This window comes from Martes martes (genome assembly GCF_963455335.1).
Source record: "Martes martes genome assembly, chromosome: 4".
In the NCBI taxonomy this organism is placed as follows: domain Eukaryota; kingdom Metazoa; phylum Chordata; class Mammalia; order Carnivora; family Mustelidae; genus Martes; species Martes martes.
The window spans coordinates 19,956,360-19,972,637 of NC_137891.1; the positions used below are offsets into that span (position 1 = coordinate 19,956,360).

Genomic DNA, 16,278 nt, shown 5'->3' on the forward strand with positions numbered 1-16,278 from the left:
AGAAATTTTTTAAAAAGTTGTGGGACTAACTTGCTCTTTGGCAGGGGCTAAATGCAACTCTCTGTGAAATCACGCTCTGTGAGTTTGACTTGGTGGAGAGCTACAGACAAGACAGAGAATCTGGAGCATGGGACACAGCTGATTCAATTTAAGTTGCCCAGACGTGTCAAGAGCATTTGGTCACAGGCTGAAGCTTGATGTCTAAGAAGTGGATGGGTCCCAGTCTTATACTAGGGCATTTAAAGGTCTTAGATTAAAACTGTGTCTTACCAGGAGCAGGCTTCTGAGCTGAGTAGATCGCGTTGGCTTTGGGAAGCCATAGCATCCCTTTCTTGAAAGGTAGTATGTTTTAGTGTTTCAGAGCCTGGGATTTGGAGTAAGAGTGGATTTCAGTGGAGTTCAAATTGCACTGTGCCACTCAAGAGCTGTGAGATGTGGCCTCCTCCTATGCAGAATGAGAACACTTAACACTATCTACACAGTGTTAGTCAGGAGGATGAGAGGGGATGATGCTTGAGAAGCCCTTTGCATATGGTCTTTGAGATCAAGAGAGATGGTTCACCCCTGGGCAGCAGAAGTGATTTCCTAGACATATAACCAATGGAAGAGCCTTCCAGTCTTCCACTAATATGGATTTGGAGACGTCCTCTTCCTGAGTTAACAGTGTACTAAAGCATAGTAGCTGTTCATTGCTTTACTTTTTCTTTCTGGGAGTTTAAATGTTAAAAGACAAGTTCTATACCCTTTGCGCTATGTTTTCTCATTCCAATTTGTATTGAAAAAAGAGGTGGGGGTGTCTTGACCTGGGACTCCCAAGAGGGAGTAATTTGGATTTTATCAGGTCTGTGCCACTCTGGGTTATATTTCTTTATTTCAAAACCTTAGGATGTCCTTTACAGAATCCCTTATTTCCCTGCTCTTAGAGAATATCTGTCTGTTGGATTGTGCCAAGCAGTATAGTAAATCTTCACAGTTCCATGTCATCTCAGAAATTTCAAAATGACCAGCCTCCCTAGTCTGTTATTCTGAGATTTGAGTTTGCGTTGTTTTTTATTTATTTATTTTTAACATTGATCAAGACATTTTTTTTGTAAGGGGGCAGGAAACAAATTTTGTATGAGGGAGGAATACTTTTTGGTTAAAAAAATTCCCTACCTAGACCCTTTTTGTGTTCCAGTCGCTAGCCTTTAGTTTTGACTGATTACATTGTTTACAACTTGTTTTCAGCAATATTTTGTTTTTCAGTTTGGGTGGTCATTGGGGCTGACATTTTTTTTTTTTTTCTCATCTCTTGTTGCCAGTATTGTTTTGTCAGTAACATCCAAGGTCACCAGTGGAGACAGAGTGAGGACTGGTGATTATGTACTCAAGTCAGGAGATATATCGGAGAGAAAGAGAATTGAAAAATTACATTTTATAAAAGAGACACAGGACTATATATTCCGGTCATTTACACCACCCCCAGCTGGGAAGAGTTTGAAGAAATCTAGGATTCTTTGTGGGGTTTTTTGTTGGTGTTGTTTTTGTTGTTGTTTAAAGTAGATCTTTTTCATAATGGCTATGTAAGTAGCTTAAAAGAAAGATCATAGTTACTTCCTTTGTCTTGCTGTTCTTGCTGAATGATTTAAGATGATCATTGAGATGATGCATTTTCAGTCTTCTAGCACTTCGAGATGATGTGACTAAATCAAAACCTGGTGAAAAGTGATATAAAGAAGCATTAAAAAAATTAAAGTCAAGTTCAGACATCTCAGAGGAGAGGGGTCCTCACATTAGGTCATGACAAACAAACTAAGGAGATGCCTGGGTGATATTTTTAGTGTCTGTGTTAGGATTTTAAGTTTACAATGGCCTGAAAACACTTCTTTTTCTCCCTTAGGAATGGAAGATGTCACATGCGACAGAACGGAGTTCTTGAGCAATTATCTGACTAATGTGGATGACATTACGTTAGTGCCCGGAACTCTAGGAAGAATTCGGCCCAAATTTAACAATAATGCAAAATGTAAGTTGAGTCTTAAAATACTAAGTTTTCAGAATGGTAATAGAGTATGTAAAGGCTTTTTCTCTGAAGATGGACTACTTGGGTAAAAATCCTTATTTTGCTACTTCTTAGCTAGGTAGCCTTGAATGTAAAGTCTAAGCCTTATTTTTTTCATCTGAAAAATGGGAAGCTTTGAGTTGTTGTGAAAATGAATCTGTGCACATCCCTTAGAGTGCGTCCTGGCACATGGTAGCATTATGTAAATATTTGCCCTTGTTTTCTTTATGTGGAAAATACACTTAATTTGAGACATGCATATAACCATAAGCTTTTACAGGAGAGGACTGTTTCAACAAGTGGCGCAGGCTTGCTCTCTCGCTGAAGCTGGGGAGTCTAGGACAGGGTTGGCAGAACCACACTCAGACCCTGGATGCCCCTAGGAGCCCAGTTGAAGGGGACTCTTCACCTTTATGAAAGTGATTGACAGAACGCAGGAGAATGATGACGCCCTTGGGAAATGGTGGCCATTCTACAAGATATGAACAGGAACAATCTGGTCACTTATGTTGTACACATTCAGGTTACATATGCTACTGACGAGAACTTTTATTTATAGACTAAGATGTTTTAGGTGGTGCCCATCTAGCTTCTGAAAAATCCACAGTTTTGTTGGAGACATGCTGCATTTTGGGGGGAAGAAAATCTTTTAGAGGTTTTAGCCTTGGGAATAAGAAACCATTGGCACAAGTGCAAAGCTTTGGAAAATTAAGTTTTTCCCAAACTGTGTTCCTGAGTCAACATGAAAGGGAACTATTCCAAGGTCAGCTCCAGGCAACGTTGTAAAATAAACAAATGATCAGTGTTTCTGCAGCTTCTCTCCATGCCCTTTCTGTCCTCCGTGTCCTCCCCAGTTCTCCGCTTACTTGAGACAGGACACAAGTCACTAGGGTACCACTTGATTTAGTACTTCTATATTAGGGCTTAGGCAAGAAAGGCTTTGTCTATTTTGAAAGGTCCTTCACACATCAATAAATGTAATGGGAAAACCGTTTTAGGGGAAAAGGAAAACTTTCTTGGGGCCAGTGAAATAATAAGCACCAATAATTAAATATTTCATACCATACAAGCACTTGCAGATATGTGATTTCTTTTCATGAGGGTCAGTAGAGGGGGTGGTGAACAGTATAGACATTGGTGGCAGGATGTCTGGGTTCAAATCCTAACTCTGCCAGGTGGTCCCTCTATGACCTTGGACGAGCTACTTATATGCTCCATGCCTTGGTTTCCTCATCTACAAAGTAAGGATTGTTGGAAAGATTAATGAGGGATTATCTGCATGTCACATGAATTAGTGTTTAGCACATAGAGTTGTATAAATGTTAGCTACAGTGATGACATCTTGGTCATATCACTGTTTCAGCTAAACATGCACAGTCTTCTTTAATCCTTCTAATAACCTTGTGGGCCAAGTGTTACTGTCCCCTTTTGCAGAGTAGAAATCAAGGCCCAGAGAGAGGTGACGTCACCAACTAGGAGGATGAGAGCTAGGAAGTGGCAGAGCTGGGATGTGAAACCAGACTCCCGGTCTTCAAGCACCAGCCTGTGCTGGGAACCTCTTCCCCGCAGGCAAAGTGGGAGCTGTCAGAAAGAGAGGCCTGAGAACTTCAGGACTGAAGGGTTGGTGTCCTAAGCATGGGCTTGGGCATTTGTTATTTTCCAGTCATTCTCTAGGATTTATCTGAGCACAAGATTGCCCCATGCTATTTATTCTTCATTATCAAAGAACGTGAACTTGCCCACTGTGGTCCCTTTGAGGACTGTGGTTTATGAGCCCACAGAGTGCAGAGCTTTGAAGCATGGTATTCTCGGTTTGCTAGAGTCCCTGTGGGCAAGCCCGCCTCTGCTAAATGCCCATTGGCTTTGTGAAGATTCTAATAGCACCTGCCTCCCAGAGTAGCTGGGAGACCAGAGAGAAAGTGTCTGCAAAGCTTGTGCATGATTGAGACACAATTTGGGCTATTCATTTTGCTACCATGATTCCTTACTTGCTTTCCATTAAAAGATGCAACTAAGAGGTGCCTGGGTGGCTCAGTCAGTTAAATGCCTGCCTTCAGCTCAGGTCCTGATCCCAGGGTCCTGGGATGGAGCCCATCCCACATCAGGCTCCCTGCTCGGTGAGGAGTCTACTTCTTCCCTTTCCTCTGCCCACCCAGCCCCTGCTGTGCTCTCTCTCAAATAAATAAATAAAATCTTTTTTTAAAAGATGCACCTAAAATTGAACCCCAATTTAAGTAGAAATTTAAGTACAATGGGATCCACATTTTAGCTTCTTATTTCACAGCTTTAGAACCAAGATTCTGAAAACTGTCTTTGACGAGTGTGTACTTACACTGCAAGGCAAGATTCATCATGCATTATCAACAAAAAACAAATATTTATTTGTATTTATTAACATGTTTATTGAGCGCCTAGTATGAATGAGGCCCTGGGGTATAGACGTGACCTACTCTACTGACATGTAAATTTCAGGGAGGACTGCTTCTTGAGAGTTGCTATTTCTTCTGTATGCTACTTTCCTTTTCTGCTGATTCTATAATGACACACTAAAGCAAATTTTTTTGAAAACAAAACAAAATCCAACCAACCTACAATCTGCTGTTTCTCTCCATACCCACCCCCCAAAAGGGGGCCTTCAGATAATATAATCCTATCCACAGTTTATACATAGCCATCATTTACATAGTTTTGCTTTTAGCTCATCCAGGGTACTGACTAAAATATCTTTTGTTCACTAGTAGTGGAAATAAAGGAGGTGCATGTGTGTGTGTGTCTGGAGAGAGACAACTACCTTTGGAATTAGACCCATGGTGTTACTGAGGAAACCAAACTCTCTGTAGAGAAAAATAACTCAATGGATTAAAGTTTCATCTTAAAGTTGATAACTTGTTTCCTAGATCTGCAGATAAATAGGAAGTTACGCTAAAAGCCCCAAATGCCCAGTTGGGTTTCTGATGTCAAATTGCAAATAAACTAAAGCCAAGATCTGGAGGGACCATTTGGGGGTAACTTAATGATGTTTCTCTTCCATTATCCTTGTGCTCTGGGAGGAGGAATTCCCTTCCGGAAGAGGAGAACCAGATCTAGCAGGGGAATTTACCACTGGAGTATTTCCGCTCCATTTCACTGGCCAAAATTTTAAAATACCAACACGCAATTTTACGTGTGTGTGTGTGTGTGTGTATGTGTGTTTGTTTTAGAGATTCATTTATTTATTTAAGAGAGAGAGAGCGGGGGGAGGGAGACAAGTAGATTCCCTGCTGAGCGTGGAGCCTGATGCAGGGCTGGGTCCCAGGACCCTGAGATCATGACCTGAACTGAAACCAAGAGTCGGATTCTTAACTGACTCAGCCACCCAGGTGCCCCAATTTTATATATATTTTAAACAAATCTTAAAGTGATAACTCTTCGTGGAGGGGGGAGAAAGAGAAAAAATTTAGTCTTGCTGTAAAAATTATTTCTCTTAGTGATTATTGTCATCTCTTTTGAAATTGTTCTCCTTCTCTCTTTGAACAGATGACCCCAAAGCCATTATTGCTAATCTCACGGTAAGTATTGAAGGTCACCCGGCCTCTGCCCTCAGAGTAGCTTCCACACGCTCACTTCCTAGGATCTCTTACCCTGTGGGGCAGGAGGAACATTTTCCTTACTGCCCGGCGATCCCATGTATTTATTTCTCTAAGAGTTTTCAAAACTTCAAAACTGTGGACAGCTGCAGGCTCCCTAATGGTCTTGGCAGTGATACAAACAGAATATTTGATCTTTCCATTAGAACTGAAAAATACTCATTCATGAGTAAACAAATCCTTACTCTCTCTGAACCAGATCTGCCCATCACCCTATTCCATCGTCCCCATCAGTGCCCCATGCAGGGCACTGCATGGGCCTCCAGGTCGGCATCCTCCTCCCTCCACCCAACCTCCCGTCCCTTGACTTAAAGTAGTTGGAAAAGGCTTTAGAGTTTGAGTTGCTCTTAGTGACAGTCTCACAAGTCAAGAATGTATCTTAAAAAATTCCTAACTCCCACTGATAACCTTCCGTGTCATCTACCAAGTTGTCAAATCCCCTTTAAACCTAGTTGTTTCCAGCTTGTGTTATTTGATGGGGGAGAACAAATTCCATTTATTCACTAAAGGACCTTTTGTTTGACTTAAAAAACCTCCTTTGACTTTCTAGAAAGAGACTATCTAGGACTTTTCCTAGAAAATACTCCATATAAAGTCCAATTTGCATTTCTGTTTCAGTGTAAGAAACCAGATCAGCACTTTAAGCCTTACATGAAACAGCACCTTCCCAAACGCTTGCACTATGCCAACAACAGAAGAATTGAGGACATCCATTTATTGGTGGACCGCAGATGGCACGTCGCAAGGTAACTTGGGGATTGACAGGGACTGTTTTTGATCTTCGTAACCACCTCTTTGGTAACTGGAGTGCTATGAGGTCCTTAGCCATTAAGAAGGAAAAAAAAAAAGAAAAAAAAATCTCTGTTGGAAATCCCACCATTTGCAGAGACTTTTTATGCTAGATAAACACTTAGTGCTGAGCCAAAACATCTCTGTTTTGTGGATCTCAGCCTCTTGGTGTCTCTTTGAAGTCTCTCAGTGTATCTCTGTGTGGTCTCTCTCTCTTTCTCTCTCCATTCATTTTTTAAATTTACAACCTAGTCTCTATTCTTATTACCTATCAGGTCAAAAGTGTGCCTGGGACATTGGCTTACACAACTGGACTGATTTGGTCTGGGTTGACAAGACTTACCCTGTAGCAGCGTTTGTAGAAGAGTTGAGAAAATGTTGTTCATCTTAAAACTTCTGTTACTGTGGGCATGTTGTATATTGCCTTAAATATTTCAGATGTTTGCCTTCTTTTGAACTATAAAAGACTTTCCAATATTTAAGAGACTATTTCTTGCCCTTGAATCTGATATAGAATGTGTCTGGAAATTCTAAGCATGTCTGCAGAATTAATCATTAAAAGTTTATCCATTCTCAAACAGACCTGGCAGAAGCCCTTTTCTGCTCAGTCCTGCTCTGACTTTCTCCTTAAGAAAAGCTTTGTGAGCTGGTCTGTGGTAATAATTGAAGTACTATGTACACTCTCCTTAGGAACTTCAATGAGTTTATAAGGGAGCAAAGATGACGAGAAGATGGTCGTCCTCTAGAAACTGACATCAGTATGAAACACCCGGTGGGACACATGTGACAAATACATAAATGTCCTACGGCAATTGTCAGGGGGCTACACAGAATTAAAAAGTAGGGTTATGAGGAGAGACGTCTGAAGACCAGAAACTATTGAAATAATTTATAATGGATATAGAGCATCTTCATGGAATAGTTAGGAAGATGTGGAAGACATGGCTTTGGCTGAGTGTGTCCTCTGCAGGGCCTTTTACATATGGGGTGGCTTGGAAAAGAGAGCAACTTTGGTGCAATTGGTAGGTTGATAATGATGGAAAACTGGGAGTTGAGCAGAAGTAAGAGATGATAACAGTTGACCAAATTAGAGGAGACCGAAGCCAGATATTTTAATCATTAGTAAATCTTTTTTAATTCTTGCATTGCAAACTCTTGCATTGTTGTGTTATCATCTGCACATATCTCATTATCCCAAGTGGAAAGTTCTTTTTCTAAGAGTGGGGTCCCAGATGTTCAATTTGTTTCCCACCAAGCACTTTAGCTCCATGCAATAGACCCAGTAAATGCTTACAAGGATCCATAGAAATGGGACCCATGAGAAAATTGGTATTAATAAACATTAAAATGTTTTTGGAAAAGTGCTTTGTGACAAAGATGACAAAGGCATCTTCCTGTCAGGGAGGAAGGTCAAGTGGTTTTGATGCCTAGAGAGCAATGTTTTCACTTGCTCTTTCTAAATAGAGATGTTTTCTAGGTGAGTCTGGGCTTTGGTGAAATATGTCACTATTATGCGTTAGGTTTACCACTCAGTTATACTCAGTTACACTCTCTAGTTGTAGTCTACTGATAGGTAAATTTGTGTACAAATATTTTTATAAAATACGGACCTCCATTCATTGATGAAGCACCCCATGTTGGAATAGCAAGCCTATTATGGCCTTGGCATTGTTCACTCCTGTATCTCTATCATGAGGGACAAACATGGCTCCAGAGTGGAGAATCTTACAGTTTTGGAGCTAGAGAAGCACATAGGCAGACAGAACATGACCTGTGACAAACACTTTGCTCCGTGCAAGCACGAGGTAAGAGGAGGGTGCCTGATTTCTGTTCAGGGCTCCCATTTGTTGGGGGCCAATTGTCAAAATAAAGCCACTTGGGGAAAATGAATAGCATTATCTTTTCAACACTGCAAGAATGATACAATTAAAATAGAGACAAATATGCTTGTAAAATCCACTTCCGAGGGATATTTTGTGTGCCTAAGTGGACTTTTTATGAGAGTTTTCATGAGAAATCCTGGCTAATCCTACAATTATTTCAATGTAGGAAGCCTTTGGATGTATATAAGAAACCATCAGGAAAATGCTTTTTCCAGGGAGACCATGGATTTGATAACAAGGTCAACAGCATGCAGGTATGACCACAGACCTATGCATTGAAAATGTATTTTGGTGATTCTCAGGAGGACTGGAGAAGAGGGGCATGAATGAAGTTATACAGTATTCATGAACAGGGGAGGTGTGGCTACTAGATAGTAGCAATGCCTAATTGTTTTTGTTTGTTTTCTTTTCTTTTGGAAGACTGTTTTTGTAGGCTATGGCCCAACGTTTAAGTACAAGACTAAAGTGCCTCCATTTGAAAACATTGAGCTTTACAATGTTATGTGTGGTAAGTCACTTATTTAATCAAGGCCGATGAAGCAATCTGAGTTATCGTATGAACTTCCTCAAGGTCAGAGAAAGAACTGAGGTGTCTGTTTTCTAGGACCACTTCACCTCCCTGCCAAAAAAAAAAAAGAAAAAGAAAAAAAATGGTGGTAACATGCCCATTGGTTCAAAGGACAGAATCTCATCCCCTTCTAAGGCTCCTTTGTCTTCCTTTAACAGTTGACTAATGGGGAGTTTTCATGGTGTTGCTGTTGGCAGCCTCTGGTTGATCTCACATCACATTACAATTTGACACCACTGGTCGGAGACCTAGCGAAGCAAGAAGAGCTCCTCACAGAGCTTCCCCACCTCCATCTCTCGTGCTGCAGCCCAGTTAAACTGTTGCCAGCTTGCATCCTGGCCAGCTATTTATGTGATCCTAATTATTTTTCTTCCTTGAGCTTCTAGTCGCTGAGTGAGGACAACTTTTCCTATTTAGTAAGGGAGTGCCAGTCTGGTGGTTAGAGGGGGAGTCTGAAAGTCGGGTCTCCTGGGTTCTTTTCCCATCTTGGCTGCTAGCTCTCCCCTGTCCTGCCTCTCAGCTTAGGCAAGTCACTGTATGCCCGCTTGGCAACTGTTCACTTGCTATGAAATCAGCCTGTTCATTTCACAGCAGCCTTTCAAGGCACCGGGCCAAAGCCTCCTCTTCTCCCCATACTTCTCTGGAGTGCATTAGAGGGCAGGCTCGAGATCACTTATTGATTATAAGTCTCATTTCAAAAGCTGGGATAAAAAGTCTCAGTGCTGTAGAAAGGCATTGACCCTGACGCTGGTAGTCCCTGTAGAGGTCACAGACATAAGCCATAGCTAGGCAGGGCCCCATTCCTTCCTTTTTCTTTTTGGGGATGTCTCTCTCTATGGTCAGGCAATGACCGTGGCTATTTCAGAAAGCTGTGGCAAGACATGGTCAGGTTAGCGTGGTTCGGGAACTAAGAAGGGAGTGCCTACGACTAATTTTGGCTTTATCCAATTGGGATTTGTGTCCAGAGTTTTCAGACCCTTGGAATATGAATGTTTTTTACTCTTACTGAATCTCATCAAAAATGTTTGTAAAGCACCTGGCTTTATTTCTTTCTTCTCACCAGATCTCCTGGGCTTGAAGCCAGCTCCTAATAATGGGACCCACGGAAGTTTGAATCATCTCCTGCGCACTAACACCTTCAGGCCAACCATGCCAGAAGAAGTTACCAGGCCCAATTACCCAGGGATTATGTACCTTCAATCTGATTTTGACCTGGGCTGTAACTGTGATGATAAGGTAGAGCCAAAGGTAGAAATCATCTTTATGTTTATCATGGAAGAACTTATTGGGTGTAGAGCAGTGTTGTCCACTAGAACTTTCTGTAATGATGTAAATGGTCTATATCTGTGCTGGCCACTGGGAAGATATAGTTTTTAAGCTCTTGGAACAAAAATTTACATTTTATTTAATTACTTTAAATTGAAAGAGCTGTATATGGCCTGTGGCCACCATTTTGGGCTCATAGGTGTAGAGAACAAAGGCAAAAAAGTAGAATTCATGATGCTGTTCTGGAGAGTCACAATTCCCAACCAGAGATGCTTTCTTTTTTTCAACCTGGATCGTGTGTCTATCTGTCATGGTCCCAATAGGAAACAGATGGCCTATGCACAAAGGTTTTTAAAGAGCATTTAAAGGGATTATGTGAATTATGTTTACTGAAAGGGCTATTTACACAGGCTGGGCCAGGTGGAGGCAAGGTAGTGAGGGATGGTATAGTATCTGGGGACTAGCATGGTTTCAATCCTGGCCTTGAACAATAAAGGGACTAGAACATGGAGAGAGAACTGTATAGGGAGGAGTTACGGGATAGACGGGTGCTTCTAGTACACCGCAACCTGGTGGGGGGGACCTGGCATTATTCACTCCTCTATCCCTATCACGAGGGACAAACATGGCTCCAGAGTGGAGAATCTTACAGTTTTGGAGCTAGCGAAGCACATAGGAAGACATAACATGACCTGTGACAAATGCTTTGCTCAGTGCAAGCATGAGATAAGAGGAGGGTACCTGATTTCCGTTCAGGTACGAAATTGTTTCTCTGTTGTTCCTCTTCTAATGCTCCGCTGGTGCCTTGCATGGGTGGAGGCCGACAGGGAGCTGGAGGGCAAGCTGGCTTTTTGGTGCAAGGTCAGTCTCCCGGGGTGCAGAGCCGGGTAGAGGTGGGTGTAGCATGGATGGGGAGGAGGATGGTGCAAATAGAAAACCACCCAGCACATTGTGTTTGGATAGTTTTTGAACACCAAACGGCAAGTGTTAAGCAACAATTTGCTTATTGAATTTTATATTGATCAAAGACCTTTATAGTTACCCATCCGTGCTTTGACAGCAAGAAATAATCAGCGTTACCACACTGAGTTGATGTGATTCCAACACAAAGCAAAAAAAAAAAAAAAAATCTGTTATGTTGCATATGTGGTTTTATTATGGATAAATGTATGAACCTTCTATTAGACCTTGGAAAAATGGAACATAGTTCTCCTGCCTGCCCTATCTCCTCCTACTATTTCCTACCTTCCAGGATTCCTAGGGACCTGGGAGCCAGAGGATGGGAAAAGCTCACCACTGGAGGAATTCAGTTTGCTCTTCTTCCCCCACCCCCTTTTATTTCTCCTTCCTACTTTTGCTCCTGACAAGAACCAACAAAGCTAATTACTGTAAGGCAGGTAGTTTCTTAGACCTGAGCTGCAGGTGTTGCATTGCCAAAGTCAATAGGAAGTGGCCTTTGAGTTGGATTCCAAATATAACTTTAGAGGAATCTTGTAGTTGTATCTTGCTTTCTGAATTACCTTTCTTCTGGAAAACAAGAAATATTTTGGATTTGTTATCTGAAACCGTTTTAGACGAATTCGGGATTGTCTTTATTTGGTCTCTGGGTTTTCCCAAGAGACTTCATTCTTTTTCTTTAAAAAAAAAAATCCAGACATCCTGAGAAGGTATACAGATTAATAAAATAAATACCACAATACACAGTTCATGAGAAAGAAAATGTCACAGATTCAGGGGATGCTCTATGTGTATACCCTTCCTGCCAATCCCACTCTTTTCCTGTCCCAAGAGTAATTAGCATCTTGAATATAGTGTATATAATTGCCAGGCAGGTCTCTATACTTCTACTCCATACATATATATCTCTTAAATAATATATTAATTAATCTTTAACATAGTTCCCTAAAATAATTTGTAGTGTAGTTTTGTATATTATACATTTGTATGTAAACACTATTATATTATATGTGTCCTGCAATTATTTTGTTCGTGTTTTGAGATTTATGCACATTAATACATAATTTTAGCTCATTCACTTTTATTTCTAATAGTTAATATTTAATTGTGTAAATATACCATAATGATTTCATTCATTTTCCTATTTGAGAACATTTTGTAATTTCCGGTTGTTAGCTCCCCCAAACAAGGCTGTGGTAGACATTATGGCCCGGGTTCTCGTACACGTATGCTAGAGTGTCTCTAGGACATATAACAAAGGATAGAGTTGCTGAGCCATTATTTTCCAATCTTAGAAAAAGTGATTTCGTTCATTAGTTTGGGAATCACCTTAGTGTACCTAGGATTAATCTGAAATATTGAGATAGCATTCTAATTAGTTTACATATCTATGTGCCCAAATAACCATTCTTACCAGGTAGTTTGGAACTTGCTTCCATGATTATCCACAGCTTTAGGGAAAGGAAACAAAGTTATGGAGAGAATAAAGAAGGTGCTCGTGATCATAGATCTCCTAGGAGGTGGAACCTGGAATGTCACTTGGAGATGCCCATAGTAATTCCTCCAGAGAATTTACAGAATTTAGGGTCTTCTTTTGAATTTAGCAAGATGCTAAGTAGAAAGAAGCCTGCAGGAAAGACAGGACATTTCTGATTTGCTTTTTTTTTTTTTTTTTCTCCTTTCCTTTTCTGGTTTTCACACATGAAGAACAAATTGGATGAACTCAACAGACGCCTTCATATAAAAGGGTCTACAGAAGGTGAGAAGTTGATGGGGGAAAAACAATCAGATAAGTTTTGGGTTTTAGTTTTCAGAGATTGAAGAGACTTCTTATTTATTTCATAGTGTAAGCATAATATTTTTGAAAATTAAACTTTGGGTTGTGATGTGATTTTCATATCCATCTGGCAAAGGGTATTGGTTTATCCTGTGTATGCAAGGTGCCAGTTTTTAATAGCTGGAAAAATGCCATTAGCTTTTTTGTTTCTCAGTCACTTCTAGGCTCTCTGAACAAACAGGCATAGCACTGTGATCTGGTGGGCGGTAAGTGAAGGTGCTGATGGGGATGTCTACGAAGGGACTGGAAGTCACAGTAATACGTAATTGCAGCTGGTACCTATGAGGGAGCTGAGGTACCAGAGAGGTGATGATATGTCATGGGGAGAGACACGCAGAACGAACCAAATCAGAACTCCCTCTTTCCAGAAGGATCATCTTGAGCCCTCTAACTTGTTCTCCTCTTATTTTATGTACAAAAATACAATATACAATGATAACATGTGTGTATTAGTCAACTTTTGCAAGCTTGTGACTAAAGAGAGTCTCAGTGGTTTGTACCAAGAAAGCTGCATTTCTTGCCCGCATTTCGGGAGGCCGACCATAGGCCCGGTGTGGCTGTGGGTATGATTTACTCTGGAATCCAGGCTGAGGGAACAGCCCCCCCGCTGGGGCACGCCCTTCTTCGGGAAGAGGGAAGAGAGGAACAGCAGGCCCGTGAAGTGATCCTCAGTGCTTCTGCTTTTATGAGGCGTTTGTCATGACGGTTCCCGGTGGACTGGTAAAACCAGAGCCCTTGAGACCGAGGGAGCAGGGAAGTCTTCTTTCCACAGGAATCTGTCCTGTAAGACACGTGCCAGTGGGTGCTCGTACATAGTCCTTTCCAGAAGGGCAGTCAATAAGAAGGAACAATAATGCAGGCTGCCTCACAGGCTCTTCCTTCTGGTTTCGAAATTCCAGAAAATGAGAAGAACATAGAAAGGGAGGGAAAGGCTCCAGTGTAGGTTACTACAGGAGATGGCCTAGCTTCTTGCAACAGCAAAGGAAAGGCAAGAAGTATATTACAAAGCAGACAGAACTCAAACACGGTGGCTCCAAGTCAGGCAGTGAAGAGAGACACATTGTCAAATTCTCCTGAGAGCATTATTTGGGTTATTAGCTTAGGGGGGGCCTTGTTTATCATATGTGTTGTTTTCAGTCTGATTAGGTGAAGGACAAGGAAACCAGTAGATTTTATTTACTTGGCTCACTTTCCTTTTTTTTTTTTTTTTTTTTAAAGAGAGTGTGAGAGAGCTTGGGGGAGGGGCAGAGGGAGAGAGAGAGGCAAGAGGGGGAACCAAAGTGGGGAGCCCAAGATGGGGCTCACCTCAGGCTCCATCCCAGGACCCTGAGATTATGACCTCAGCTGAAGTCAGACACTTAGCAGACTGAGCCCCCAGGAACCCCCCACGCCCCTTATTTGCTCTTTTGATAAGATCTTCATCTTCTTCCTCCTTCCCTTTTTGCCTCACCACCCTCCTTCTTCTCTCTTGGAGCTCAGAGCCCATGGACTCTTGGCCGTGTCATTGGATAAACAGCTTTGAAAATAGGATTCAGTTGGTAGAAGGCACACACATCCTTCACAAACTCTAAAAGTGATCTGAAATGTTTGGCACCTAGCTGCTAGTGAACTCCACTGTCATTATACTTAGAAAAACAGAAACATTGCCAGGGTCAAAGGGCACAGAGTCTTATGATCAGTTTTTCGAATATTCAGTCACCAAGGAGAAATAATACTAGATGTTTCTCCTCTAGAAGGCACTCATAAAATAGTTAAATATGATAACTTAATGGACTCTTGTGTTTTTGCTGGTTCAGCCTCTGGCTATTCATGATACTAAGTCATTTCCATTTGGGGGGAAAAAAAAATCCTGCATTTAACTTGGTGGCAGTGTGCTCATGTGACAAAGCCAGTCTCACGACTCAGCATAAACAGTAGTCTCAAATTTCTGAGCATGAAAATAAGTACCTTCTAGGTGAAGCACAGACTTTCAGGGCTGAAAGGAGCTATAGTTAGTGACTTTTCCTCCTCATTGCTCCACTCAGAAGTCAATGTAAGTGTCTTATTTCAAGATGAATTCACATCACTGAAGCTTAAAGAGGATATGCTTTCATGGAACTAGACCTTCCCAGGTGTGAGTTGAGTGCCAGCCTGGGACTGGAAACTGATTTCTCTGAGAAAATTTGGTTCTGTCAGCTGTGTCACTGATAGTTTCGTGCATATGGACATCACACTGGTGACAGAAAATTTTAAGGGAGAATCATGGTAGCCTGTCTCTTTGGTCTGCTCCTGACCTAGCTGGATAGTCTTTAATGGTACAAGAGAGACTTTAGCGCTATTACATGGAATAAAAATAATTATATACCATTATCTTATTATGTGCAAAGCATTTCCTTGTTTAGACTCTGGATAATGTGTAAGTCTCTGTAGTGTCTCCCTTGTCTTCCTGTATCTCTGCCTCTTGGTCATTGGCTGTCTCCTGACGGGTCCTATCTCAGTCATTTATGAAGCTACAAGGTGACATTTTCTTTGTCAGAATTCTCTCCAGTCTTTATAGTGTTTCTTGGGTCACAAATCTCGTCTCCCACTTGAAATCTTGGGTGTGTCCTCCGCTAGAGGAGAACTTCACGAGGCCGACTCCCTGTGTGTGTGTGAGCGCATGCCCATGTCATGTTCAGAATACCACCTCTCCCTTCTGGATATCTTTGAATATATGTTGAGACTTTTAAAGCATTTTGCAGACCTAAAGTCCCATACAAATATAAAGTTGTATTATTTTTTTTTCTATTTTTTTTCCTTAATACACCTATAGGTAGCTAATTTTTTTTTCCTAAGAAATCATGTACTTTGCACATTCCATTCATAACCTTCATATGTGGCTATTTTAATGTCATATGCTACAAACTTCCTCACACATAATACATGTGTACAAGCTGTACATCACAGTAGTGAAACAACCCAGGGGATACTTGAGGTCTATTAAATTAATCTCAGGCAGTATTTTGCTGTAAATATTTAAACTGTTACAGGATCTAGTCTCTCACTAAAATGTAGAGGAAAAAAACATAGATAACCTTCAAAGATAGTGATCTAAACTGCTTGCTAAAGCCTTAATATTTTTAGATTTGTGGAGATTTCTGGATTTTAATTGCATGACTACTGTTGTTTCCAAATCACATGTATGTCATGTCTTAACAAATTTGCTGTGCGATGAAAACTTATTTCTTTGAGCCATTGAGTTAATAGATGAATGAATGAATAAAATGGAAAATTTTAAGTTTCTCATAGCAAGCAATTTGGGCACCATAGCCAGGTATAATTTTCACTTTCAG

The 16,278-nt window shown here is 41.1% G+C and overlaps 1 protein-coding gene across 1 annotated transcript in view; it reads left to right on the forward strand.

Moving 5' to 3' along the window:
- ENPP2 (ectonucleotide pyrophosphatase/phosphodiesterase 2) overlaps positions 1-16,278 on the forward strand; it is a gene marked incomplete at its 5' end in the record, with an annotated part of 105,667 nt that overhangs the window by 69,280 nt on the left and 20,109 nt on the right. Inside the window, 7 exon segments of the mRNA XM_080800000.1 lie at positions 1,880-2,005; positions 5,558-5,589; positions 6,286-6,413; positions 8,506-8,593; positions 8,760-8,847; positions 9,971-10,143; positions 12,838-12,889. Coding sequence (XP_080656126.1) covers positions 1,880-2,005; positions 5,558-5,589; positions 6,286-6,413; positions 8,506-8,593; positions 8,760-8,847; positions 9,971-10,143; positions 12,838-12,889 — 687 coding nt within the window.